We start from the raw sequence: 26,503 nt of genomic DNA, 5'->3' as shown, positions 1-26,503 counted from the left end.
TATTCTCCCGGGCCATTTTTTTGTACTCTTCTCCTCCACAACATCCCTTAATCATCTCATAATACTTTCTTAAAGTTGCCATTGCAAATTAACTCCATAATATACGCAATTGTACGTCACTGGGGTTGATCCACCGGCCCAAGTGTCCTTTTGTGGCCTTTCTTTTAACAAGTGGAGGAGAGGAGAGTAGAGGAGAAAGGGGAATGTAGGCAACGACTCAATTAACTCCAATGCACATAAATTAAGCTAAGGATGATGTTGTTTTGTGCCTAGAGTCTATACATGTGGGTATGAGAGGAAACTTTCTTTTCCTATTGTTAATCCAATGAGGTTTAGATAAGGGTGGATGGTGGAAGGAGATTGGCTGTTAGATGCTTAATTTATGTGGTTAATTATCAAGGTTACTATTTGGTAAACCACCCCTCTTTTGCTTACCCACCTTCTTGTGTGCTTCAAATGATTGATAGATACCTTTTTATGTTTACGTGGTAATTAAAGAGATGCTCTTCATTGCTACTCCTGTTATATGTGTGTAGTCAAACGTAAAGTAAATATTTAACTAATTAAATTCTTAAATTTCTTCTCCTTTGATTGGTCGAATATAAGTCTGTAGGTGAACCTAGTCCTATTGTGGAATATATATAACCAGCAACAACAGCACCAGTGTTTGGCTTGAAGATTATATAACGGATGAGATTGGTCCTAATTAAGATCTATCCCGAGATTTTATTTGAGATTTGGTATGCCAAGAATATGTGATATAGAATGGATTGAAAGAGGATTTGTCGTACTAAACGACGAGATTATGAAGCACAATAAGATGTGAAAATGAGAGATTAATTGTTGTGATATACATATATAAATATATCCCTTGTATCACTATCTTATCAAATATATATTTTTCTCACATATGACTACTAATTTGAACTATTTGACATAAGAAATTCAACTCCAATTTGACCCCACAAAAAAATGAAGACGAAACAATGAACAGGCTAACGTATAGTTTGACTCTTTCAGGAAATTAAAAATTAAAAATTCAAAGTCCAACCAAGAAATTCGACACCCGACTATACTAAACTAATCGCTAGATTTGGCTTACATAATTCTCCAGATCGACCAATGCATTTATATATGCACTTAATTAATTGTTTTTGACGTGAAATAACCCATCAGTCTCCAGGGCAAGACAACGAACAGAGAAAGAGACACTGACAGCGATTAGGATCATGTGAATCTCGCAACTTGTGAACTTGAAGAAGAGAATCTCATAAAGCTCTATGTATCCTAATCTAAAGAAAATAAATAAATAAATAAAATTTACATTTCATACTATATCTTTTTCGAAGGTATGATTATCAGCTGACGACAAATAATTCTTACCTACTTTGTAAGACGAATACATTTCAAAGAGGAATAATAATATATAGTTTGCTACTATGCCCTTAACGTCAATGGTTTATAATGTCAACAAATTCCGTGACACCACTTGTTAGCCCCCACTCCTATAGCTGGGGTCGCATCCATGTGATGGCCTAACAATTTAAGCTGAATCCTGCCCAAGGTTTTAACTCTTTCTTGAAGGGAAAAATGTACGTATCCTTCCCATTTGAACTCACATATAAGGAACTTTGCTGCATGCAGTACCCTCGTTTCCAACTAGCCCATAACTTAAATTTTGGCAAAATGTATAATGCCAACTAAGATAAGATTAGCAGCTGAGACGTCAAATATATGCTTTCATTTTGTTCACGTTTGCTTAATATATTTGCGCAACTGAATAAATAGAGATAGCGAGTTGAGGAGTTTGTCTTTCTTAGGAATGTCTATATGTGCTTGTAGTTTATCTAGTTTGTTTGTTCTTCTCTTTGTTGGTGAGTTGTCAACGGTGAAAATCGATGTCTGATGTTTGCATCGATGATTTCACAAGGCTGTGTTTCTAGTTTGCTACAGTTACAACAGAGCTGTTGGACATTGTGGTTTTTTTGCCAATGGGTTGCTTCCTGGGTTGTGCTGTAATATGTATTTTGTTTGTACCATTTGAGTTTAATACAATGTATTTCATTGTTATGTTGTTGATGATTGACAAATCTCTTCGTCTCTTTGGTATATTAGGCTTGTAATAATTTAGATGTTATCAAATTAGAAGGTAAGCTGATCTGAGTTTGGGTCATGACTCGTTGCCGTTGGGCAGGCAGGTCCATTGGTGGAGAAAGAGGGAGGACGCCTGGGCTAATGGGCGAGTATGTGTGAGCTGGGCCGAGAAGGGATGGGCATGGAGTCAATTTTGTACACATAAAATTGATTCATAGATAGTGCCAAATTTGAATTAAGAACAGATCGGTATTAGGACATCTGACATGAGTACATTACCCTTAGTCCCAGATGCACCCTACAAGGATAACAAAAAATAAAGATGCAGGAGAAAAAGGATGTAATTAGCATATAAGAAGCTAATCCATGAACATTGTTGGATTAGAGCTGAACAATGATGAGCAGAAAGCTCATCTCCTTTAACCCAGCTTATGATTTATCAAAAGTTTCTACTATGTGCATGTTGCATCTCACGTAGTTCATATCTTAATCTTGATTCATGCAACCGTGAACATAAATGGATCAGACTGGCTATGCCTAAAAAAGATCCACCCACTTAATTCAATACAAATAACTCTGCAAGATAAGCCAGGTGCGAGGGTTGAACTTCAAAACCAAAGAAGAAGAAGAAGCACATACAACAAAAGCAGAGTAAAGGTCGCCAGTTTCTCAAATAGTTTATATATAAGATCACAAGATGGAATACCAGGCTTGCAACAGACCAAGCACACGACATAGCACTCTCCAATTAAAACACTAATGGAAGAATACTATACAACAGAGAATGAGTACACGAAAGAAGAACAAAATATAGTAAATGCCATATGTGTTAATTTCATCTCCTCCATTAATTCAGCGTTTGCATGAGCAACAAGCCCCTGCACCGGCCATAAAAAGTAGTAGAGTGGTTAGAGATCTTCCGAATTTGTTTACTCTGGAACAATGAAAGAAGCGAAGTTAATTAATTACCATCTAACAAGTAAAGTCCAACTAGAAAGACAAAACAACTATGACTGTGATCAATATACAAAATTTGATCAAGTAGGGACAGAAAAAGACGTTTGCAAGTAAAAGCAGTAGGAGAAAGTACGTAATCACAGAGAGGAGAGAGCTCTATATTACATAAAGAGATATATAGAGCTAAAAGTGATCCAATTAGCTTAACTTTTAGGCATTGGCTACCTAGATAGTTGAATTCGTCATCAAATGCAGTAGTGGGAAATGGCAGTAAGGATGGTGGTCTGAGAATTACCCCATGAAATCAACCAACTCCTAGAGCAGCTTCATCAGTGTTTTGTACTTTTCCAACTGCTCTGTCAACATCGGATGGCAATTTTTGAAACTTAAGAAACCGAGGGATGTGGGGAGGCCCTCCTCCGGCAGCGACTGGATCGCAGGACAAGAATCTAATACCAAATTTTCAAGGGAAGTCATGCTATGCAACTCTGCTGGTAGGGACTGAAGATTTAAGCTACGGTCAAACCATAGTGCGTAAAGTAATTTGAGGCTTTGCAACCATTCATGTCCCTGCCCGGTGAACATCGCGTGCTCAGGAGAATTACATATTCTGAGTTGTTTGAGTAAGAGAGGCGGACTTCTCAAAAATGACAGTTTGAGGAAATCCGTGTTGTCGATGGTCAAAAAATTGAGCAATGGCATACCCTCAAATCTCCCCCCTCGGAACTTCGCCATCAGTCATCCATAGGTTTGATTCTATTAACTTTGGACACTTGTGTATATGGAAATCTCTTAGGGATCGGGGAACTTGTATCCATTCTAAAGACCTGATATTTTCACATTCCTCAATAATCAAATATTCAAGTGCTGTCAGGTGAGACACCACTTGCAATGGAAGGGATGCTACGTGTGGACACTTACATATAACCAAGTGGGTTAGAGCTGTGAGGTTACGTAGGCAGTTGGGAAGTGACTTGCCGAGATCGCCACAGTTATCCAACTCTAATCTTATGATGGAGGTTGGCAAGAGCATTTCTGTCGGGCAGTTGAGTTTGGGACAATCTACTATTTTCAGCTTCTCTAGAGAGATGATATCCTTAAACCTTTCCACGGGCATCGTCATGAGTTCTTCGCAATCCCTGATGTGTATTGACCTGAGTGTCGGATGCAGGCAGTGTGGCAGCAGCCACTCTTCAACACTTGTCAGGTTTGCACACCGTTGGATGTGTAACTTAGTGAGGGATGAGACTTGCTTATATGTCCTGTCTTCGTCAGTTGAACTTTGGGATCCATCCCACAATCTTGGAAGTGCATTCCATCTCATACCAATCAATTCCAGTTCACGAACAGAAGAAGGGAGGAAAGACATCTCAATATGTGGGCAATCTTTCACAGTAAGATAGCTTAAGGAAGTTAGTAATGGCATCTTCATGAGTTGTGGACAATCTTCAATAATGAGACTGCTTAAGGAAGTAAGTGATGGTATCTGCATGAGTTGTGGGCAATCTTTCACCGTGAGACTGGTTAAGCAAGGCAGCATTTGCGTCTGCATCCAATGTGAAAGTTTGGCACCTCTAAAGCCTCGGATTTCCAGCCGTTTGAGATTCAGATGTGGACGGAGTCCTTCAAGCACCCCCTCGACCTCAAGATCCGAGTTGCAGCTCTCTGAGGTACTACTGTCTCTACGATAAGACCATAGTAGGATCAACTCATCCAGGTACTCCTTGTTGTTTAACTTAGCTTCACGAGCATCTTCCTTGTTATCAATGTTCTCAAGACTCCTAATCGTCAAGCTTCCGCTTAGCTGCTTCATGTCCTTTAGTTCTTCAATCATATGTCCCCGCTGTTTTAGGACCTCAAATTCCTCCAAATTTTGGAGAGAAGTTAGCTTCCCGATATTCGTTATCTTAGAAACCATCATCGGATTTGGTAAAATAAGGTTCCGCAAATTAATTAGGTTGCTGAAGCCTTCAGGAAAGTATGTTACTGGACATGCTTGTAGTCCCAAAAATAATAAGTTATAAAGACGACAAACTGCCTCAGGTAACCTTGTAACACGTGTACCAGATATGTTAAGATACCGAAGATGTTTTAAGTTGCCAATACTCTCAGGCAGCTCTTCGAGCAGACAGTAAGATACTTCAAAATATCGGATATTTGTGAGTCTGTTGAACCAGAATTTAATTGTGGGACCAGAATCAGGCTTAAAGAAATACCTGATGAGAAGTGATTGCAGTTTGTTCAAGTTGCCTATCTCCGTTAACTTGCTTGATTCCATGTTCTCAATATCTATTGCCAGATGACGGGTAGTGGCAACGATTTCTTTTTGAAGATTTGCATTTTGTATGCTGAAACATTCACTTTGTGAAACAGATTGTGCTAGGTCGTGAATCAAATCATGCATAACGTATCGACCATGTACTTTATGAGATGGCTGAAGGAAGGACCTGCTCACCAACTCGTTGATGTAGCTAGTTCCTATATCTTCCAATAGCATTTTTGCTTGAGGTAAAATGTAGCCTTGTGCCAACCAGAGATAGGTTAACTCATCCTTGTAATAGGCAGAATTTTTGGGATATATAGAACAAATTGAGAAACACTGCTTGAGATCCGCGGACAGATACTGATAGCTCAATCGCAGGGCCGGTATGATGTCATTTTCCTTCTGTGGTAGTTCCCACATTTCGCTGTTCAATATATTCCTCCAATGATTTGGATTCATGTCTTGGTACAGCAGGCCTCCCAAAGTTTTTGCCGCTAGGGGAGATCCATTCAACTTGGCAGCAATCTTCTTACCAATGGCTTTTAACTCTAGGTAGTCTTCTGGCTTCTCCAAACCAAATGCACATGTCTTGAAGCACTCCCAGTAAGCATCCTTAGGCAAGCCCTTGAGAAATATTGGCTCCATCGTGCCCGTTATATCAGCAACCTTTTGGGAGCGAGTGGTCAGCAAGATCATGCTCCCTTGGAGCCCAGATCTCAGGGGTGCAACCATTCTCTTCCATTCCTCGCTTTCCTCATTCCACACATCATCAAGAACGAGCAAGAACTTCCTTGACATCACCTTCTCGTTTAGAATCGCTTGAAGGGAACTCAAGTTACTGATATCAGATTGCTTATCTATGATATTTGTAGTTATCCGAGTAACATCAAAGTATTCGGACACACAAACCCACATTTTAAGCTCAAAGTGATCCTTTACCCTCTGATCATTGTATACAAGCTGAGCCAGGGTAGTCTTCCCCACCCCTCCAATCCCAACCAGAGGCAAAATTGACACGTTTTCCGTCTTTCTTCTCTTAGTAGGAGGAACAGACACACTACTGCTTGATCCAGATTCATCACCTGAGTTCAGCAAAAGCTTGATCACCTTCTCTCGTTCCTCGTCTCGCCCAAACACTTCCGATTCGATAAGGAAGGAGCTTGTCTCTCGTCTCACTGACATGCCGTACTGCTTCGATTCATCATCTAAATGTAACAATTTAATCACGGCTTCCATCTCAGCAGCAATATCATCTAGCCTCCCTTTCACATCCCTCACTTTCTCTGTAGCACCGGTGATAAAATTCCTTGCTAAATCTCTCACACTGTTGGTAGCACTGCTTATAGCATTTATTGCAACATTTAGAGAGGAAGGAAGGGTTTGACTTGCCTCACTTTGTTCGCCCTCGATCTTATGCTGCAGATCCTGGTAGTCGAAATCATCGAGCAGGTCGCCGGCATCGTAAGCAGCGTCCTTGAGTTGCGTGAGTAGCTCGGCGAGGTCCTTGTGCTTCCAGCTCCGGCACTCGGCTTTGTCAATTAGGGTGCGGATCCTCGGCAGAGTAGTCCGCAGCTTACGGATGTCGCCCTTGAGAGCAAGGTGCTGACTCAGCTCGTCGGCGGCAGCGGAACCCAACTTGGATAGGATCCAGTCCATTGTTGCAATAAGGAGTCCTCCTTCTCACCACACAATGCGTACAAAGATCAAGAACAACTTCTTAGCCCTGAGTCCCTGACCATTGACCATTGACTAAGGCAAGTCTACGGGCAATCATCAGCATAAAAAAAATTAAAAAAGGGGAAAAAAAAACCATTGGCTATTGTATTGGTTCACTCACCAAGAAGAATATAATTTTACTTACACCTGCTCTTTTGCCTTTTGCACGAGACCTGACATAGATTGATAAATAATATTAGAAAATCAGAGGCGTCTTACGTGTATTTGGACAAGGAGAAGAAGTTTTTCGATCTATCATCACTCGAAAAGTCTGAGATCAGGTGCAAATTATGCAAAAAGATATAGTTGCGGCTCCTCCTAGTTGTCGAGCGACACGTCAACGATGCGAAATTAGTGAGCAAGCTGCCAAGCTACTCATACGTTTGAAGTTTTAGTTAAAATATTATTATCTAAAATGTGTCGACTTCCTAGATTTTGAATATATATATATATATATATATATATATATGTAATAAATCAAGTAATGTTAGTAAAATAGCAGTTTTATCTCTTTGATAAGGATACTTTGGGTGGAACCGAACCGGACTGTGGGCTGAGCTTATGGGCAGGTGTGTAGGCCGGGCCGAACAGAACCCAAGTTCTCACAGGGAATGAGTGGGGAAATGTAAACTGATTTTAACTATGTTAATCCATGATCTCTTCATGAATTGATGGTTTTGATGAATAATTTTATGCTTTTCTCGTAATTTTATACCCCGCTCTGATCATTAACTGGTGGATTGTGATTTGTATTTCTCATAAGAAAACTAGTGCGAGTCTTTCATTCTGATATTATCCTGTCTCTCTTCTGAGCTGATTATATAACAAAATGCCACTTTATTTTCTTTTTCAGATATACATCATGTAAGATCATCTGATCATATACTCCTGTAGAAGCATATCAGATGTGTAATATGGATTGACTAAAATTCAGGATGAAACCACAAATCACTGTCAGGAAACCAACTCCTACAAATTGTTCTCAAAGGAGTTATTAATCAACAACGCAGTAGCTAATTGCGAAAGAAAAGGGAAAGGGAACTTCAAAGCATAGTTCTCACCAAAGGGAAAAAAAAAAGGGAAGGAAAGAAACAAACATTAGTAAGAGATATATCCTCTCTCAGCAGACAAAAGAAACATCAACATGTTCATCACTGCAGTAAAGACCAGGCCTCTGTGAAAATCCTTGCTTCGCCAACATCTTCCTAGCCCTTAATACAAGTCCCTTGTTACTTATCTCACCGTCAGACTCTGCAAGAATTGTCTGTATTGCATTGCTAAGAGCACCATATGCCCCCCTTGGACCGTTTGCATCAGCAGAAGTTTGGTCTGTCTGGCAACCACTGATAAGAATGCCACTATCCAGAATTACCCTCTTTTTCGCTCCGGCATAAACCTCTTGCTTGCTGTGGACTTTTGCTTCCAATGCTGGCTTCACATAGCCTTCATCATTCTCCTCCAGCTTATGCTTCAGGAATTCTTGTGCCAGGCCACCAATTATCCCCATAAAGCCACCTCCACCCTCACCGTCGTTCCCCTCTTTAAGCTTGCCGAAGAGGACTTTCATGAACCTCTTTATTTTCGGGCTAGCATCGTCGCCAAACATGTCAAAAAGGGTCGGCCTAATCTTGCCTACATCGATGTCTTCCTTTCCAGTCTTCTGTTTCAGAATCTCAATCAGTGTGGGGAGCGGGAGAGAGCGGTTCTTTACGTGACTTCTTCCAGTTTGCCCCACGCCATCATCTACTTCATCTGCTTGATCGTGACGATGGCGGTGATGGCTTTCGTGAGCGAGATGGATCCCTCGGGACTCAAATGCACAATGAGCAGCCAGATTTAATAAGGATTTGAAATCGAAGCCGGAATCAGAACCTTCATCCTGCCGCTTGGTGCTCTCACCAATCTGCTCCTTGGATCGATCAAGCAGGCCGCCGCTGTGGCAGGAATCTGAGACAATGGTGATCCGGCAGCCACGAGGAACTTTGTCCACAAACTCTCTGAAGTCATCATCTGTGCAAAATCAACGCATTCCACTTCATTGTAACAACTACAGGTACATTCTTTCTGCTCACTATTTAACGTGCTTGATCGTACGTTCATGACATCGAACATAAACCGACGAATCTATAGCAGAAAATGCTGAGCAAAAAGAATGCAAAGTTGAGCTAACAAGCAGAACTGTCAAATGCTAATCCAGCAAGGGTCTAAGATGTCATGGACCATTTCACTCTTAGAAGTCCAACTCTGTTGTTAAATCTAAAATTAAAATCTAAATTTTCTGAGAATTAAATTAATGCATAGGATTAGATGAAGAGTAACAGATCTGGGATACTCGTGAATTGAATTCCAATGATCGATATGGAAAAAGAAGCCCAATGCACGAGGTTCAGGTTGGTGCAATTCCTACCCTATTCCAGAGAACAGAATGAAATAGACTACATGTCACCTTTATCCCATTTCAATTTCACATCGAATTCGATTCAATAAGTTAGCACTGAATCAATTCAATTATATAAGATTTGGTTCCAATTTATGAAAAATAAACTTAATTCTGTCCTAACTAAAACAATTAAAAGCAAACAACTAAATGTAATCAGACAACATTTTGTTTCACTCCAAGAAGTAAATGGATGGAGAACACCGTTTTACCAGTGATAAGATTCATGTCGCAAGGGACGATGCACTCGTCGTAACCGGTGTCGTCCTCCTCGCCGGTCTCGGCGGGGAGGCGGGTGCCGTGGCCGCTGTAGTGGACGAAGAGGTAGTCGCCTTCGTCGGCGGAGGCGATGAGATCAGCGACGGCTTTGCGGATGTTAGCGCCGGTGGGCTGGGTGTAGGAGTCATCGGTGTCGACGAGGACGGCGACATCTTCGTCGGCGAAGCCGTACCGCTCGATCAGGCAGTGGCGCATCCGCTTGACGTCGTTGATGCAGCCACGTAGCTCGGCCTTCGTGCCGGGGTAGTTACACCCAATCAACAACGCCTTCCCCATCTCTCCCCAATCTCCGCGAGGAGATCCGAAAACTTCTACTTCTTTTCTTTTTGTTTGGAACGGAAGGAATGGATTTGGTCGTCGAAACGGCAATGGATGGTTATATATATATATACAGTTTTTTGTTGGGAACATATAAAACCCAACTATTTATATATTTATGATTTTATTCACTGTGTCGCTTAGTGATGTACTGATGTACCCATTTAGGATGTAGCAATGTGGGATTTAATAAAAAAATATAATTATTACAGGGGTTGAACAGAAAAAATATTATGACGTAGCATTACGTAGAATCTGAAAGAGCGGTTAGTGGTCAGTTAGGCCAGATTCATTTGTTTACCGTCCTAATAGGGGGATTATTGGATACGTTGCGTTAGTGGTCTAAATGTTACGATTTATTTGGACCCCACTTATAATTGGCCATTGATGGGCTTAGTTTGAAATGAAAAATGAAGGATATCACGTATGGGCCATCAAGGGGCTTTTCTTCTTAATCTATTCAAAAGAAAAAGTTTGTCCTGCATGGATAATGGATAATATACTTCTTGGCTACTGTGCTGAATAGGCCATTTCTGTCACGCATTACAACCGTATTATGGCAAGTATTATGAGAGATTTGTTAAAAGTTATACAAAACTTAGTGAGGAAAATTCTCGCTTAAAAGCCATTTTGTTCTAGGTTTTGCTCAAAATCTTTCCCGAGCAATCCAAGAGTGTTAGTCTATAGATCTTATATGTGTGTATATATGTAGATATGCATATGAACTGAGAGATACTTACCTTTTAGACGATCATCAATAGCTATAATTATTAATTAGAGAAGTATCACTAACATATGAGTTGATAATTTGACATTATAGAGATCAGCCCAGTAGAATACATATGTATATAAATATATAAAAGCACAGACAATTTAATCATCTCTATCTTGTTTGAGATACACTTCTAGTGATCAAGAAACGAAAAGCAAAAGAAAGGATAAGGAAGAGCAAAGTGCCTCCGCTTAACTTAGACCGATGTCCAACTGGATCTTTGCCCAAGAACAAAAGAACGAGAGAAAAATTCCTAACAAAGGGACTCACTATCTCTCTCTCTCTCTCTCATTGATTGGAACTCTGACAGTTCTGCAGTTCATTACCTTTTCAAGTCATCTCTTACCAGGACACAGCAAATCATGCTGCCCTGCAACTAATTATTATGGAAAGCCCTACCAAGTGCTACGTTGAGAGAGAAATAACTTCTCGCAGGTCTACCGTACGTTAATTAATGCATGTTGTCCTAGTACGTAGCTTCAGATCAGAGAGAAGTTGCGTTGATAGGTGTGGGATCGATCTTGAGGTCAGAATGGACCTATAACAAATCAAAATACGTAGCCTTTAATCCACAAAGATCCATTATAATGGAATCATAAACCATTAAGAAAACATATTACGTACAATCGGAGGAAAATTACGTATAAATCATAGGGAAACACAACACAAAACTTACAGATAGGAATTCATCTTAATACTAATGAGATATTTCTTCACCTTTGGGAGAAGAGAAGCCAAGACGCAAGAAAGAGAAAAATAAAAACAAGTTCTGGAAGAAAGGAAGATTTTGATCGAGAAACATACTTTTCTCTTCCCTTAGGGCAGTATGGTGAACTGTGGTATGTCAATCCAACCTGGGAGTCCATTCCAGTTGCTCAAGTTGTTGTCATTGTTGCTGCTGTTGTTGTTGTCATTGTTGCTTGTGATAGTTGCAGTAGAGGCTATGTTTGGTACGAAGCAAGAACTGTCAAGAAACCATGCAGGCGTAATCCCACATGCTTGTGATTTTGAGCTCTCTTGCACATCAAAAGAAACGGGCTCATGGTGACCTTCCAAGAGCAAAGGGGTTGTGAGATAAGTATTCACACCACTACCACTCTCCTTGTTGTTTGGAGGTTCCTCTCCAAAGTACATAGCCAACCTCTGCTGCTGTAGCTTCCAGTGCAGGTCTTGGTTTATCGAGCTCAAGGACTCAATAGAAGACGCCACGGTACTACGCGCATTGCCGTCTATAACCGCAGAACTAATCGGATAACTTATCAAGCCTATCGAGGAAGAGGAGATGCACTGGCCGTTGGTTGCAAAATCCCCGTTAAAGAAATTAGGGAGGCGCGAGGAAGACGATGACGTTTTCGACTTCTTGTTCTTGCGGCAGCCTCCGCCGACAGGGACGTTTCGAAGAACGCCGCCTTTAGTCCAATACCGGCGGCAAGCCTTGCAGAAGTGACGCGGCTGAGAGAGGCTGTAGTTGTTGTAGTAGCAGAATTTAGTGTTAGGCGAGTCACAGCGTGGGCAGTTGATGCCATGCTCCGGTGGGATAGCAGTCCTGGAGGTATTCTTTCGATCACCAGATGATGATGGTGATGCCATCACTTAGTCCTTCTTCTTCTTCTGCTGCTTGTCTATGATGTTCTAAGAGGATATGGGAGTTGAGATAGAGAGGAAGGGAGTAGATAATTGGATGGTTTGGGTTAGTTTTCCTATTGAGGAGGGAAGGTAGCAAGAGAGCTGGAAGAGGGGCTATTCAATGGTGTCATGCATGGGATTGAGAGGTAAAAGGGACGTTTTTCGGTTGCTGCTTGTGATTGCCATCAAAGTTGGTCGAGAGGGAAATTAATTGGAAATCAATCAATCAATAAATAGTGTGTACAGATGAGATGTCTTGGACTTAGTTCAATTAAACTATAGAAGACTTTATTATATACACAGGGCATCGTTTTAATGGTCTAGGAGTAAGTAGCTAGGAGAAAGAGAAGGGATCTTAGTCTTAGATGCCAAAATAAGATCGAACAGTACTGGGAAGAGGAAGGGAAGAGTGGTCAGTGGTGACAGTAAAAGCAGACGCGTCTGTGATATATGGATCTCGCAATTAACGTATAAAACGACAATTGGTGATCAGGGTGATGATGTGTGCTGGGGTCATGCGTACAGATGCCAAATGACCCCCCCACACAATAACGGTATTCAAATCTCTTATTAAATTTATGTTGAGAGGATTGGGTTAGTCTAAATAACGCATCTCTGACACTAAGGTAAATATGTATGACGGCGTTGACGTGCTGTGATTGTGAGTGAAGCCGCCATCACCTCGTGATTCTTCTTCTACCACCTGCATGCCATTGCCAGACCCAGAGGGGAAACGAGCGTTGTGTGTGTGTGTGTGTTGTTAGATCTCCTCGGGTAAACCTAGATTAACTGACAGCTGTTGCTTCGCTAAGCCCGCGGCATAAAGAATGTGACCCCATCGCCTCAACACTCAAACCACCTTCCCATGCCTGCCACCTCCCTCCCTCCCTCCCTTCTTCCATCTTGTGACTTTCCTCCCTGCCTCTTCTCTCAATCATCTTAATTTGTTCCTCAATTTGCTTCTCGGTGGATGTATTAATTATCTCATGCACCGATTATTAAGTGCTATAGCTATAGCTACAGCATATAATATGCGGTCGTCGGGCCGGATCAGGCCCACCTTTCGAACTGGACTTGGGCCACAATCGGGCTAACTTAGCATCGATCCAAATCTATATCCGAGTTTTGTCATATCCAAATAATGGTCAATGTGTATCTGCATCCGGATAGTCAATGCTAATATTAAGTGGCAGAATAATATCTCAATTAATATTTGCATATTATTTGTCTATAGATTTTATAATTATGTTACAAGCATTATACCAGATAGCAATGAATGTGAATGTGAATGTGAAGCATGTGGCCACTACGCATGTTGTTGCAGGCCATTATAACCCAGAATGCAATATGGGATATGGCATATGTTAACACCACATCCAGCCTAATGTAAGGTGTATATATTAGTTCGCAAGAAATTTCGTGGTTTAACAAACAACAAAGTTTTCTTTCAATACATAACCAATATAAGCAAATAACAATTATTGGTTACAAGAAGTAGAGCAAAAGGAAAAGTCAGGGCACATGGAAAGATTCTTGTACAGATGTTACAACGAAAAAGAAGAATTGGAGAAAAGTAGATAGTATATAACTATCTGTTAAGCAAGCAACTTGACAACTGTGTAAAATCCACACTAACTCCCACTTGTGCTTATATGAAGGGAGAAAGAAAGCACCAAACCTAAAACAACATGGTGTACAAAGAAAGATAAGGGTAGGAAAGCCAAATATTGAATGGAGTCCATATTGACACTATATATATCTATATATATATATTCTTCTCCTTCAGTTTGTCACATGGACAAAAGTAGATGCTCTGACACTGCCACATGCACTTGCCTGCTAACCCACATGCTCTCTAAATGCAATTCCCCCGTCCAAAGTTACAACAAGGACTATACACTTAGCATTATAGCTAGATTAGTTATGGTATTAGGAGTTTTTTTTTTAATATATAAATTGGTGGTTAGATTAGGGGGAAGGAGGTGGGATTAGTTAGTGGGAGGAGGTGGCGAGGGCAGGAGACGAGGTGGTCGTTGGTGAGGCCGGCGGCTTGCATGAAGGAGTGGATGACGGTGGGGCCGACGAAGCGGAAGCCGCGGCGAACCATGTCTTTGCTGATGGACTCGGACTTGGAAGTCTTCACGGGGATTTTTCTACTAAACTTGTAATTGGGGGAAAGAGGCTTGTGATTAACGAATGCCCAGAGATACTTGGCCAAGGAACCCAACTCTCGCCTCACCTGTCACATGCATCAGTTGCATACCTGATTAGTTTAATTAAGCACTCTAGGAAGACGATTAATGGGTATGAGGTAGAGAGAGTAGTTTTTAAGTTACCTCAAGAATTCGATTAGCATTGTCGACGATCCCCCTAATTTTCACCAACTCCAATCCGTATTCCGCGCTAATCCACGCCATTTGCCTCTCCGAGAACTGGGCGACTACTTCAGCGTCAAATCCAGCAAAGGCTGCCCTGAAACCACACACAGATGATAGGAAAAGAACAAAATTTTCAGACAACTTACTCGACCGATCAAAATTTATCGAACCTACCTGTAGTCGTTTCGTTTCTTCAGGATGGTAGTCCAATCCGACCCAACTTGTGCACCTGTTAATACTAGCAGTTCAAACAGCATCCTGCCAAAATAGATCAGAGTTCTCTTAACACTTAGCCTCCAAATTTTAGATAGAACTGGAGAGAGAGAGAGAGAGAGAGAGAGAGAGAGAGAGAGAGAGAGAGAGAGAGAGAGAGAGAGAGAGGTATATGACAAACTCACTTGTCATCATGTACGGGCACTCCCCACTCGTTATCGTGGTATGCGACGTAGAGAGGATCTATTAAAAGAATTTGAAGTCATATAGACGTAATATGAATAACACCAATAAGCTTATAAGCTTAAGCATCTAAGAAAAGGTACCAGAATTGGATGTTATGAAGCTGCATCTCTTCTCTTCTTGATTAGTCGTCGTCGCGTTGATGAAAGAATCCAATGGCACCACCTTCCCTTCGAGCTTTGACGCGGCCCTCCCGTAATGCGCAATCCTCATCTTCCTCTGCGCTTGCATAAGACTAGCATGCTCTCTCTGCCTCGCCGCGATGCTCCCCGGAGTCCTATCTCTCGAAAACAGGGACGATTCGGTCGAAATTTCGATCGTTTTATTCGACTTCTTTCTGACCACCGGAGCCGACTTCGTCGCCGGTTTGGGCGTCACCGGCTTGTCAGTGCTAGAATTCAAGAAATTCGCCTCATGGCTTCGCTTCAGAGGGGTCCTAGTCTCATTATCATCGAGATCGTTAGTGCTACAAAAGGAGGTTGGTAAGGAGAGAGATTTATGCAGGGATTTCTTCATCGGCCGACCGGCTTCCAGCGTCACGACGACGCGGTTGCTAGCCGGCTGTAGGACCGCCCTGCCGTCGATCTGCGTCACCGCGGCGAGGCCGACGGCGTGGCATGTTTTGAACTTGGAGTTGCACATTGTTGTTGTTCTTGATAACAAAAATCAACAAGGTGTGGTAGAAGAAACTGCGAATGGAATACTTGAAGATGAGATAGAGAAAGGAGGGAGAGGGTATATATATATATATATAGAGAGAGAGAGAGAGAGAGAGGGAGAGAGAAGGGGGGGAAGGTGGTGGGGAAGGTAAGGGGGTACGGGGAGTGCAGTTTTAGAACATGGAGGGGTTGGGGGGTCTGCCCCTTTAGTTGTGGTTCCAAATGTTGGACACGAAGTTAGAAAGGGACATGAGCTCAATCTATCGCACAAAAGGTTCGGAAATCCGATTAAGATGGTAAGTAATGGATCTTAAGATTTCCACTACTTTATTAGATGGCGGCATACTATGCCTCTCTCTCTAACATTGAACAAACTCACGGATGGGTTGTATTGATGTTTTCAACTACTAGCATAAATGATTGGAGTCCAAGAAAGTAGCAAGGATTTATAAAATGGTAGGTCAGGGGAAAAGTTTATCTTACCAACATGTTATGGTTAAATTTAGTTCTATTTTATTTTTAACTTCGTTTAGAAACTTTATTTTATATCACTAGCTCTTGAGAAGTTTTGGCTAAAGTGTACTAGATACAAGGTTAATGAACATCACATGAATAAAAATAGAAATTTATTCAGAGAAAATATTCAGGGCAACTTAGTAATTAAAAAATAAAATCTAGAGATATAAAGTGATTTTTTTTTTTAAAAATTCAAATCAGTAATAATTTCTAAGATAACTTTGTATGGGCACGGCGATAAAACATATATAACCTTACAACTATTTTGTTGTTGTTGAGGTTATCCTATCTTCGTGGATCTGGCAGTACTTTGATCCCTATATCGGATGCCAACTTGAGACGATCTCGTATAGCAAGTGGAGTGGTGGGGAAGAAAAGGTCAGGGGGCCGGGAAAGAATCCATTATCCCTTACCCCCCACCCCACTTCTCTCTACGCCATAGCTGGCAGGAATCTGCACTCATTTCCTTCCACCATGACCTTCTTCCCATCTAAAAGATTCACATCTCTTTGGGTCCATCGATCAAATCAAAATGGTAACTTTTGGTAATGTCCTCTTAGATTTTATCTCATATTATTGCACTCCCGGCATCTCTCAATGGAAGGAAGATGCACTAAGCGATATGGCCCTAGTTGTCTTCATAAAGAACTTAATTGCTAGATCTTGTTTACTTAACTCTTGGGAATGGCTAAAGGAACGATAGGGGGACGGTGTACAAGATCTTTGAATGGGTATCTGAATTAATGTAGAATGCAATGAAGCTAGCCATGTACCGTAATAGGTATTAATGCCCACTAGGAGGTGCAAGTTGGGATAGTGACAATATATATTTCTAAGAAGCAGCACAACCTCCCATGCATGATCGCCTCCTGGTTGGCTAAGCACGTACATCGTGTTACCTTCTACGGTAGTACGTATAGGTCACCATCTTCTAATTAAAATGGTGACATAAGCGATCGAGTCAACGTAAATATACGCAGCAAGCTCCTCGTGAACTTTTTAGTTAGCACAAAATTACTCGTTCTCATCAACCTTTCTTTTCTCTTTTAAAAGAGAAACCAATGGGCACATATTTTATTTATTGATAGTTTGATATATAAATGAAGGAAAAAATATAGAGCGACAACAACTTAGTTATAGCAGTAAGCATCGCAATAAAGAAAATAGGATATCAAATTTAGGATATAGATACTATACAGCAAGAAATATAACTCTAGTAAATACACAGATATAAAAGACCTAAGATTAACTCTGACATAATCCGACAGTTGAAGAGAGGAGCTATCCGATACTACTGTATATCCATCTCATGCCAGAGAGATTCCTCTTCAGAAGTTGCAGAGCTGAGGCCCTACATACCGAATAGTATGCCATGGGATTAGGAAACCATGCCCCTTTTAACACCTGTAGCAAGATTCTTATCTAATGCATACTATGGCATATCTGTTTGAGATAAATAATTCTATCGAAAATATATAACAGTTATGACAATATCAACATCTTCTTTTGTTCACCTTCCAACATATCGATTTCAACTAACTACCGTTGAGGCATAGAGTAACATGGGATGTGTCCAATATCTCAATTATTAGATGCCAATCGAGAGGAAAGCATTGCAGGACCTAAGAGGCCACTTGTTTCTGCCACAAAGTCCCAATTGTTGGTTAATCCTAACTCCGTATGGAGTTGTAGAAAGAATGCCATCTATTGCCTGATCACTTGTCCTCTCGATGATGACCAATGGGCTGCCACATGAACTATGTCCTACTATTTGTGGAAGAAAGTTTTGATGTGCTACATTTAAACAGAAAATATTCTATCGCAATGTCCGTCAATGTATGATTTTCTTATGTCATGAAATCCAATATATCTTTCAGAAAGGTCCGTTCGTAGCCAATAAGGATATATAATTTCAGGCAATTATATACAAAACACTCTCATTCTATAGTAACAAATTCAAGTGACTTAAAGCAGAGAGAACTGAATTAAGTGCTGAAACATATACATACATATATGCAGATAGATAGGTAGATAAGTGTACATTGCATATATGTGCATGTAATATATTCACATGAATATTTTGGGATCTCTCTTCGTATCAAGAAGCTTAATTTAACATGCATGGATTAATTAACAGGGCCTCGTCAAAAAGGCCTCATACGAGGCCCGGCCCGGCCCGGCCCGGAAGTCGAACCCCATTGTCCATTAGCAGGCCTTTGCGAGGATAGATAGAAGGAACGCGTGAGTTAATTCGTGCCCCCAAAAGGGCCCAATAACAAAAGCCCACGTCTTGTAAGAGGGGCCGAGGCCGGAGAACAGATTTGTCCTTTTCGTGCATGCCTTCTCCATCGCCAACCACCCGGTCCACCAAAAGTCAGAAAAGAACAGCTGGCAATATCAAACTTCATTGTTTTCGTCCACGTGCCGCACAGGGAGCAGCGGAATCAAACGCACCGTCAGCATACACGTCTGTGTATCGAACCACCGCTCGGAGAAATCCGGAAGCCTCACCGCACGCAAACATGACGATCGCCAAAGGCAGTGGGACCGCTTTCTCGTCTCTTCCTCTCTCCACGCGTCGTACCATCGCTATTGACCTTTATACCCTTCTCCAACCCCTTCTCCAACCCCTTCTCCTTCCCCTCCTTTCCTTTTCTATTCTATCTTTGGGACACCATAACACTCGCCTACTTATAAAACTCATTCCCCTTTCCTTCCACTACCCAAAATAAGGATCTCTTTCCCCTCTAAGAATCTCTAACAAGTGCTCTCTTTAAAGTAAAGCACCTTCTCCTCCTCCTCATCCTCCGCTTTCACTTTTCCTCCGACGACCATTCGAGCTCCAATGGCAAAGGAGAAGGAGAAGGAGAAGGAAAGGAATGTAGTCGTCGGCGTGATCTGGAACTGCGCGGACATGAAGCTCCTCCTCACCTCCCTCTTCTTCATCTGCACTCTCGCCACCATCATCCAATTCCTCCCCTCCATCGCCGGCATCCAGTCCTCTCACCTCCGCTCCTGCCTCACCCAGCTCTCTTCCGAGCCTCCCCCTCTCCCTCGTCGAGAGGAGACCACCGCCGACTCCGTCGTCAAACGGGTCTTCAACCCTGTCGGCTCCGGCGCGTACCTTTTCATTCTCATGGGCGCTTATCGCGGCGGGCCCAACTCCTTCGCCGCCATCGGCCTCGCTTCCAAGCCCCTCCATGTCTTCGCGAAGCCGTCCTTCCAATGCGAGTGGATCCCCCACGATTCCACCACCAACAACGCCTCCATCACCAGCTCTGCTTACAAGATCCTCCCCGACTGGGGCTACGGCCGGGTCTACACCGTCGTCGTCGTGAACTGTACTTTCCCTGTCGACGTCGGCGCCGACGGCTCCGGCGGGCGTCTCATGGTCCACGCCACCACCGGCGGCGGAGCCGACAGGGAGATGGACATGACAGAGAGCTTTCTAGCAATAGAAGAGGCGCCGGGGAAGGTGAACTCTTCTCTCTTCACGGCGCCGCCCAAGTACGACTATTTATACTGCGGCTCTTCGCTCTACGGCAATCTTAGCCCGCAGAGAGTGAGGGAGTGGATAGCATACCACGCCAAGTTATTCGGAAATAAGTCCCACTTCGTCATCCACGACGCCGGCGGCGTCCACGAGGGAGTCATGGAGGTGCTCCGGCCGTGGATGGAGAAGGGCATCGTGACGCTCCAAGACATCAGGGAGCAGGAGAGGTTTGATGGGTACTACCATAACCAGTTTTTGGTCGTCAATGACTGCTTACATCGCTATCGATTCATGGCGAAGTGGATTTTCTTCTTTGATGTCGACGAGTTCATCTACGTCGAGCCGAAGAATACGCTCGATTCCTTGCTTGCTTCCTTCTCGGATTACACGCAGTTCACTATCCAGCAGATGCCCATGTCCAGCAAGTTATGCCGATCCGATGATGTCGGGAAAAACTCAAGGTATGTTGCTTATTCTCCTCGCAATCTCAGTTTTACTTGTGTTAGAATTTTAGAGGATTAAAGGGTTAACTACATCTACATCCTGATAGACGATAAATATCGAATAACCATTCTACTTTTAATTTTTTTTTTACCCCCCTAAAACGAGAGTATAACGCCCATTGAATCGCCTGAAATTAATCACGAAATAAATTAAACGGTTGGTTAGAAACATTTAGGAGGTTTTAAATGTGCCAATTAATTTTGTTGTAATTGCCTCAATTAATATGATTCGAAAACAGGAGGTTCGGAGTTTGGATGCCACATAATTTATTTGTCATAAGAATTCTCCAACACCAGTTAGTTTAAATTTATTTATCAATTAAAATATATATAAGGGAAACCGTAGGTATTAAAAAGATTAAAACTTAAGTTTCTAGAGAAGATGGGTCAAATTAAGAACTAGCAATTATTAGTTTATTATTCGGTGATCGCTTGTGTTAGCGTCTAGTGGTGGTGGAAGAACCACTGCTGCTGCTATGACGTGATGTTTATTTAACTAAAGTGTCACCCACAAAGGCTTCACCTACTAATTTAAGTATAAATGATAGCATGTCACCAAATACGACCTGAGACTGAGACATTTGTCTATCCCGAGAATTTTTTCGTTGCTTCGTTCCACCCAATTATTCCCTAACGCATGTGAACTAATTAATGACTCCCCCAAAATCCAAATGCCTCGAGTTTGTGTACTGATTCCATCTCTTTGCAATGCGTAGGATGTGGGGATTCGAGAAATTGGTGTACAGGGATGTGAAGAGGGGGATCCGGAGGGATCGCAAATATGCAATCCAGCCACGAAACGCGTTTGCCACTGGGGTGCACATGTCGCAGAATATTGCAGGCAAAAGCCTACACAAAACGGAGGGCAGGATCAAGTACTTCCACTACCATGGGACCATCGCCAACCGCAGAGAGCCATGCGGAGAATTCTCCAATGCCACCGAGTTGGCATTTGATCGAACACCTTACGTGCTCGACGACACGCTCCGGCGGCTCGCCGGGTCGATCAAGAGGTTCGAGCTCAAGACGATCGGACACAGGCTGACGCACACCCGGCAATGATCTTGACCATGCCAACCACCAGTTTGGCGGGCTTAATTGATTCTTATTTTTTTCCTACCATCTAATAAATTTTTCGGTGTATAAATAATTTATAACCAGCTTGTATTTCTTGTCCGTGTGTATAATGAGAATGATGAGGACCATACTCTTTGTGTGATTTTCCAGCGGTGGAGATGCCATGCGAGGGTACGAGATGATCGAGCTTGTCAGGGTTAAGAGAATGGGTGCATGTAATGATATGAGGAATTGAAAGCCACCGCGTCATTAACAGTGACAGAATGGAATGTTGTAGCCTGTGTCGTTGGCAGTGGCCCACCATGGCCGTAAGCTATCTTCGCATGATTACATTAGATTGATAAAGAATCCAATTTTAGTTCTAATGGTGCACGGCTGTGATTTATGGAGTAGAGTCTTTGGGTTTGGTAGGTTGAACAGTATATGACTAATCGATCATCTTTAGATATATGCGACTCAAATGAAATCCACGGTTAAAGAAAGAATTACATTTAGACTCCTTAAATTATTACTTATTTCTCTATAGATTTTTTTTTATTTATATTTGTTGTGATCCGTCTCACGCCTAGAAATTGTCGACTTATAGCCTTCAGGTTATCTAAAAAGATGGAGAAGTAATTGTAAGAGACTTTTGAGAAGTTGACATAGTTGAATAAGGTTAATATAATATGAAAAATAAATGGGGCGAAAATGGGAAGTAGTTTTAGAGGGTCTTTGATATAATTATGTTAATTTTTAATGCGCTCATTGCAAAGAGAAATTAAGCGTAAGAAGTAAGATTCATTTTGACGTTATGGAACTCTAAAATCTGATTAGCTACTCTTATTTTTTAATCTTAAATATGATACCTTAATTAGATTTAAGTAACTTATAAATTTAGTTATAAAACGAGGAGAGGAATGGAGAGAAGAGAATGACTGAAATAATACTTAGACCTTTTCTAATAGTCAAATAGAAATTAGAAAATTGAGTTTAGGTACACCTATTTAACATTAAACAGGTGTTTGAATTCAAAACTAATTCAGTATTCATCAAACTGATTTTTTTTAAAAAAAAAAGAAAAAGAAAAAACTTAAACTCGATCTAAACGCAACGCAGACTCATTAGCACTATGCTTTAATTAATATTAAGTTATCATTTACTTTAAAGTTTAGAGCTTATAAGGGATCCATTTGCATCGTTCTGAAGAGCCGTGTGAAAAGGGCAGACATTTATTCACTGCCACTATCCGATGATGATGACAGCATCATTGCTTATGACCGCTGGCAAAATTAAGTTTATATATATATATATATATATAAAAAGATAAATCCACCGACAAGGTTGATTGATTACCAGAAGAGGAAACCGGTGCGATGATGCAAAGCCAGCCCCCATTGGTGCATCGACCATGAAGACGTCTTTTCCAGACTGGCAGTTCATAGGCCCCCCCACGAGTGCAACTCTGGCTCACCGCCGGCCAGCAGCGATCTAGGCTTACTGAGTATTCGGCAGAGATGATCTATAATTTTTCTATATTTTAATAAATTAATGCTGATCAAATTACTAAAATATTCAAATCATTCTATCTCATTTTTTATATTCATCTATCATTTTCTTCACCTATTTTTTCCATCGTTATTGACTTCACCGCCGCTATCATCTTTTCTCATCTTCTCCTCTCATCATCTTCTTTGTTCTTCTTTCTTCTTTGGATGTTTTATATTTTACAATGGAATGTCTCTTTTTTTTTTTAGCACCGTCTAATTTAATAGAGAGCGTCAAATAATAATTATAGAAAAAAATAGGGAGTCAGGATGTGAGTAATAAACTAGATAAAATATATGATATAATTAAAATCTCTATTTTCTATTATCTTTTTCTCTGTTTCGCTTAAGGTTTACCTTTCTGACTAGCTCCAAGTCCATCGTGTTTATGTAGCAGTTTCCACAGTATTTTTTTACTTTATTTAATATGTTTTTTGAGTTTGATACTATGTATTTTCTTATTATATTATTGTCTTGTTGGCTTTCCCCAAATAGTAGATATTTATTAAAATTATCTTCTCTTATTTGTTTTATTAAGCTTGTAAATATCTAATTAAATGATATATTTTGCAAACCGACTTTCTTTTTTTTTTTTTTTTTTTAAAAAAAGTTATATATCGAGGCTGGGTGTCACAATTTCGGATTATTCCATTATTGGAGTGCAATAAAGAATAGCAACTGATGGATTCATAGCAACCTCGGGGGTTTACAATATACATAGAGGGAGTTCTTTGGATGATAATTCACTAAGGTTTATGTCATTATTTCCAACCATTCCATGAGATTGACGTGCAGAGAAAACTAGAGATTGATGGATGCACAGCTAAATCTTTAGAGGAGGCATCCTAGTTGGTCAACTTGACCGGGTTTTGCTCCATTAAGGGAATTAATAAAGTGTGCAGAGGGGAAGTATATTGAAGTAAATAATTGTTGTTATAGAACCTTCTACCGGGGATTGAGGACTACTGAGAGTCACTATTAAATATTGAATCTTACCTAATGGCTAACGTTTAAACATTTATTTTATTTGCACTGAATCTCCTTTGCTTTCCAATCAGACGGCTACACAATGTGCTATAAAGAAGTTATCAGAAAAATATTAAATTTTATATGAATACATTACGTGCACACAGTTTGAACTAGTTATTATTCATTTTTTTTAAAAAAAATTAATCCGATTGTTTAATATATATATAGATAGAAAAGAGTAATTTGTTTAACCTATGATTAACTTACAACTTGCCCAACAAAGAACAGTGGGTCCACTAGTACGTGGGTGAATCATGAGACTGTTCAAGATAGAAGATATGTGATGCCATTCAAAACACTCTGATGATAAACTCAGGCAATGTGACTGCTGATTCGGTGGCTGCCGTTTCTCAAGGAAATTGGCAACCAAACCATTAGCAAAAGGGTTAACAAAGAAGAAGCAGAGAAAAGAAGAGCAGATATAGACATCAAGTGCATGAAATTACTCTGGTCTAGTTGACTCAACTTGCATACACGTTCATGCACTTTGTGCTTCCAGAAAGGCATTGAACTCCTCCCGAGCCTTCCGCAGCGTTGGTGAGATACAAGCAGATGATGGCGATGATGGATATGAGAGAGGAGAAGACGTCGAGAATCTAACACGACGATTCGATAACTCAGGCGACTTATATGACGGGCTCTTCTTCAGGACTCCTTTCCGATCATTATCAAAGATAAAGGCCGTCTTGACTGGCGAATCAGTGCTGCTCATTCTACTCTTTGTGAGCTCAGATGGCATGTCGAAGTACGAACGGCGAGCCTCATCAGTTTCGACATTATCTCTTAAAATGTCGGATGACCATAACCCACACTCAAATTTCTCAAGGGAAATTGCAGTTGATACACTGCTTGCCCGAATTCCATGCTCACTTTTGTTTGTTGTTACTTGTATTGGTTTCTTCTTGGAAAAACTAGGCAGATGTAAGCACAGGGCTCCGCATTTGAATTTTTCTTCATGAATCTTCTTCGGAGATCCATTTGTCGAATGAGATCCACCACCAGTGCCAGATCGATAAATGCTGGGCTTTCTCGGCAGGAAGTCGAAGTCGTCAGCTGGTGCGTAAGATCTTCCATCTCTGCAAGACTTGCTACTAGAAAGGGATACTGCCTGTTCCAGGGCAAAGCGAGACAATGCTGCAGAGTGCTTGAGAGCCAGAGAATCTAGGGACGGTTGCGCGAGAGGAGGTGGATCATCCCATTGCTTGAAACTCCTCATCATCGCCGAACTGCATTGTGGCGATGAGACGGTGGAACATGGTAGGCTGGAGCTGATGAACTTGGGTGTTCGAAGAGGTGGCAGAGTCGGCGAATGCATTACGACTTCAGTGAACACATCCGGGACTGATAACGGATGATCTTCCAGCTCTTCCAGTTGATTCAATGATAGATGCTCCACAAGAATTTGTTTTCCTTCAGAAGGGGAAAGAGAGCAGCAAGGATCATCGTCTTCTCCCACTTCTTTACCATCTCTTTTACTTTCTTTCTCGCAGAGTTGAGACCCTTCCAAGGCATTCTTTTCACAAGATTGCATGATTTCCAAATGTTATGGATTGGAAGAAAACGAAGGAAGCTTTCACGTACTTGAAGAAGTGAAGGTTGACTTTATGGGGTGGTGGAGAGCACGGTATGGCATAGTGTTCTTCATGTTCTTCTAACATGCCGGCTTGTCAACGCTGCACAGATTACAAAGGAACATGTGTTAGCTATAATAAATGACTTACTAATCTTATCCAGGATATGAATGCCACGATTCTCCGCTGCCGGCATCTAAAACAGGTCTGCAATTAAAAAAGACAGATAAGAGAATTATAGTGAAAAGTATGATTAAGATAAAGGAAACATGCTTACCAGTTCGCTTGCCATTCGTGTGACCCAACTTTTAGAACCATCTGGTAAGCTCTTATACTTAAACAAATGAGATGCTGCACGAGGTGTAATTAATATTGCTGCCGATTCAAGATAATTGCAATGAAGTCTGAGAAAGAATTCTATTAACCCGGCTGCAATAATCTATTGCTGTTAAGCACACTGAATTGAACTCCACGTACACATAAGGATAGGTATTTTGCCAATATTAGTACTCCCTTAGTCTGTAATTCCAAAAGAAAGAATACAAATAATCAAGTAATAATATTACAGTAAACCTCTAAAAGCTTGGTGATGAAGTACAAAGGAAGAGCTGTAACACTTCATTGAAACTATACGTGTACCCTTTCGTGAATCTACTCCAAGAATTAAAAATCTAAAGCAAATAACTTTGATAACAAATTGTGGGGAGCCTGGGTTGTAAGGGGAGGAGCGATGATTAAGCTGCAAAAATAGTCAAGCTTATGTACCATGTGCTATTTTACAATTATATACATGCTACACTTTAATCTGAAAATTGACAATCGATGGGAACTTG

The 26,503-nt window shown here is 41.2% G+C and overlaps 6 protein-coding genes across 9 annotated transcripts; 1 reads left to right on the top strand and 5 right to left on the bottom strand.

The window, feature by feature from the left end:
- Positions 1–2,743: 2,743 nt before the first annotated feature.
- Positions 2,744–7,025, bottom strand: LOC140763798 (putative disease resistance protein RGA3). 3 transcript variants are annotated; one of them, XM_073102150.1, is made up of 3 exons: positions 6,704–6,828; positions 3,347–6,597; positions 2,889–3,028 (listed from the first exon to the last, which is right to left on the bottom strand). In XM_073102150.1, the coding sequence occupies exon 2, from the start codon at positions 6,548–6,550 to the stop codon at positions 3,758–3,760; it is 2,793 nt and encodes a 930-aa protein (XP_072958251.1). In that variant the 5' UTR covers positions 6,551–6,597; positions 6,704–6,828; the 3' UTR covers positions 2,889–3,028; positions 3,347–3,757. The 3 variants fall into 3 exon arrangements, with proteins under 3 accessions (XP_072958250.1, XP_072958251.1, XP_072958249.1); XM_073102149.1 differs by having other exon boundaries at positions 2,744–2,972; positions 3,347–7,025; XM_073102148.1 differs by having other exon boundaries at positions 3,347–7,025.
- Positions 7,026–7,921: 896 nt separating this feature from the next.
- LOC140763384 (metacaspase-4-like) lies at positions 7,922–10,090 on the bottom strand. The gene is made up of 2 exons (XM_073101558.1): positions 9,680–10,090; positions 7,922–9,040 (listed from the first exon to the last, which is right to left on the bottom strand). The coding sequence occupies exons 1-2, from the start codon at positions 10,020–10,022 to the stop codon at positions 8,151–8,153; spliced, it is 1,233 nt and encodes a 410-aa protein (XP_072957659.1). The 5' UTR covers positions 10,023–10,090; the 3' UTR covers positions 7,922–8,150.
- An 818-nt stretch (positions 10,091–10,908) lies between these two features.
- On the bottom strand, positions 10,909–12,621 carry LOC140763396 (dof zinc finger protein DOF5.7-like). The gene is made up of 2 exons (XM_073101572.1): positions 11,641–12,621; positions 10,909–11,374 (listed from the first exon to the last, which is right to left on the bottom strand). The coding sequence occupies exon 1, from the start codon at positions 12,424–12,426 to the stop codon at positions 11,653–11,655; it is 774 nt and encodes a 257-aa protein (XP_072957673.1). The 5' UTR covers positions 12,427–12,621; the 3' UTR covers positions 10,909–11,374; positions 11,641–11,652.
- Positions 12,622–13,916: 1,295 nt separating this feature from the next.
- On the bottom strand, positions 13,917–16,026 carry LOC140763090 (uncharacterized). Its single transcript, XM_073101135.1, has 5 exons — positions 15,380–16,026; positions 15,239–15,296; positions 15,015–15,098; positions 14,799–14,934; positions 13,917–14,701 (listed from the first exon to the last, which is right to left on the bottom strand). The coding sequence occupies exons 1-5, from the start codon at positions 15,936–15,938 to the stop codon at positions 14,426–14,428; spliced, it is 1,113 nt and encodes a 370-aa protein (XP_072957236.1). The 5' UTR covers positions 15,939–16,026; the 3' UTR covers positions 13,917–14,425.
- A 3,109-nt stretch (positions 16,027–19,135) lies between these two features.
- On the top strand, positions 19,136–21,909 carry LOC140763928 (galactan beta-1,4-galactosyltransferase GALS3). Its single transcript, XM_073102312.1, has 2 exons — positions 19,136–20,425; positions 21,184–21,909. The coding sequence occupies exons 1-2, from the start codon at positions 19,317–19,319 to the stop codon at positions 21,527–21,529; spliced, it is 1,455 nt and encodes a 484-aa protein (XP_072958413.1). The 5' UTR covers positions 19,136–19,316; the 3' UTR covers positions 21,530–21,909.
- A 2,457-nt stretch (positions 21,910–24,366) lies between these two features.
- On the bottom strand, positions 24,367–26,381 carry LOC140763180 (uncharacterized). Of its 2 annotated transcripts, none has more exons than XM_073101259.1 (2): positions 25,948–26,381; positions 24,367–25,877 (listed from the first exon to the last, which is right to left on the bottom strand). In XM_073101259.1, the coding sequence occupies exon 2, from the start codon at positions 25,628–25,630 to the stop codon at positions 24,578–24,580; it is 1,053 nt and encodes a 350-aa protein (XP_072957360.1). In that variant the 5' UTR covers positions 25,631–25,877; positions 25,948–26,381; the 3' UTR covers positions 24,367–24,577. The 2 variants fall into 2 exon arrangements, with proteins under 2 accessions (XP_072957360.1, XP_072957361.1); XM_073101260.1 differs by having other exon boundaries at positions 24,367–25,772.
- Positions 26,382–26,503: the final 122 nt, after the last annotated feature.

The sequence above is a fragment of the Typha angustifolia genome, chromosome 7 (assembly GCF_048772165.1).
Source record: "Typha angustifolia cultivar Huaian chromosome 7, ASM4877216v1, whole genome shotgun sequence".
In the NCBI taxonomy this organism is placed as follows: Eukaryota; Viridiplantae; Streptophyta; class Magnoliopsida; order Poales; family Typhaceae; genus Typha; species Typha angustifolia.
The sequence above is the reverse complement of the archived record's forward strand: the minus strand, read 5'-3'. Positions and strand labels throughout refer to the sequence as shown.

Coding starts and splice junctions, on each gene's coding strand:
- LOC140763798 (XM_073102149.1), bottom strand. CDS start 6,970: ATGGACTGGATCCTATCCAAGTTGGGTTCCGCTGCCGCCGACGAGCTG.
- LOC140763384 (XM_073101558.1), bottom strand. CDS start 10,022: ATGGGGAAGGCGTTGTTGATTGGGTGTAACTACCCCGGCACGAAGGCC. Junction 9,041..9,679: donor CGACATGAATCTTATCACTG/GTAAAACGGTGT, acceptor GATTTTGCACAG/ATGATGACTTCAGAGAGTTT.
- LOC140763396 (XM_073101572.1), bottom strand. CDS start 12,426: ATGGCATCACCATCATCATCTGGTGATCGAAAGAATACCTCCAGGACT.
- LOC140763090 (XM_073101135.1), bottom strand. CDS start 15,938: ATGTGCAACTCCAAGTTCAAAACATGCCACGCCGTCGGCCTCGCCGCG. Junction 15,297..15,379: donor CTTCATAACATCCAATTCTG/GTACCTTTTCTT, acceptor TTCTTTTAATAG/ATCCTCTCTACGTCGCATAC. Junction 15,099..15,238: donor GTGCCCGTACATGATGACAA/GTGAGTTTGTCA, acceptor CTATTTTGGCAG/GATGCTGTTTGAACTGCTAG.
- LOC140763928 (XM_073102312.1), top strand. CDS start 19,317: ATGGCAAAGGAGAAGGAGAAGGAGAAGGAAAGGAATGTAGTCGTCGGC. Junction 20,426..21,183: donor GATGTCGGGAAAAACTCAAG/GTATGTTGCTTA, acceptor TGCAATGCGTAG/GATGTGGGGATTCGAGAAAT.
- LOC140763180 (XM_073101259.1), bottom strand. CDS start 25,630: ATGCAATCTTGTGAAAAGAATGCCTTGGAAGGGTCTCAACTCTGCGAG.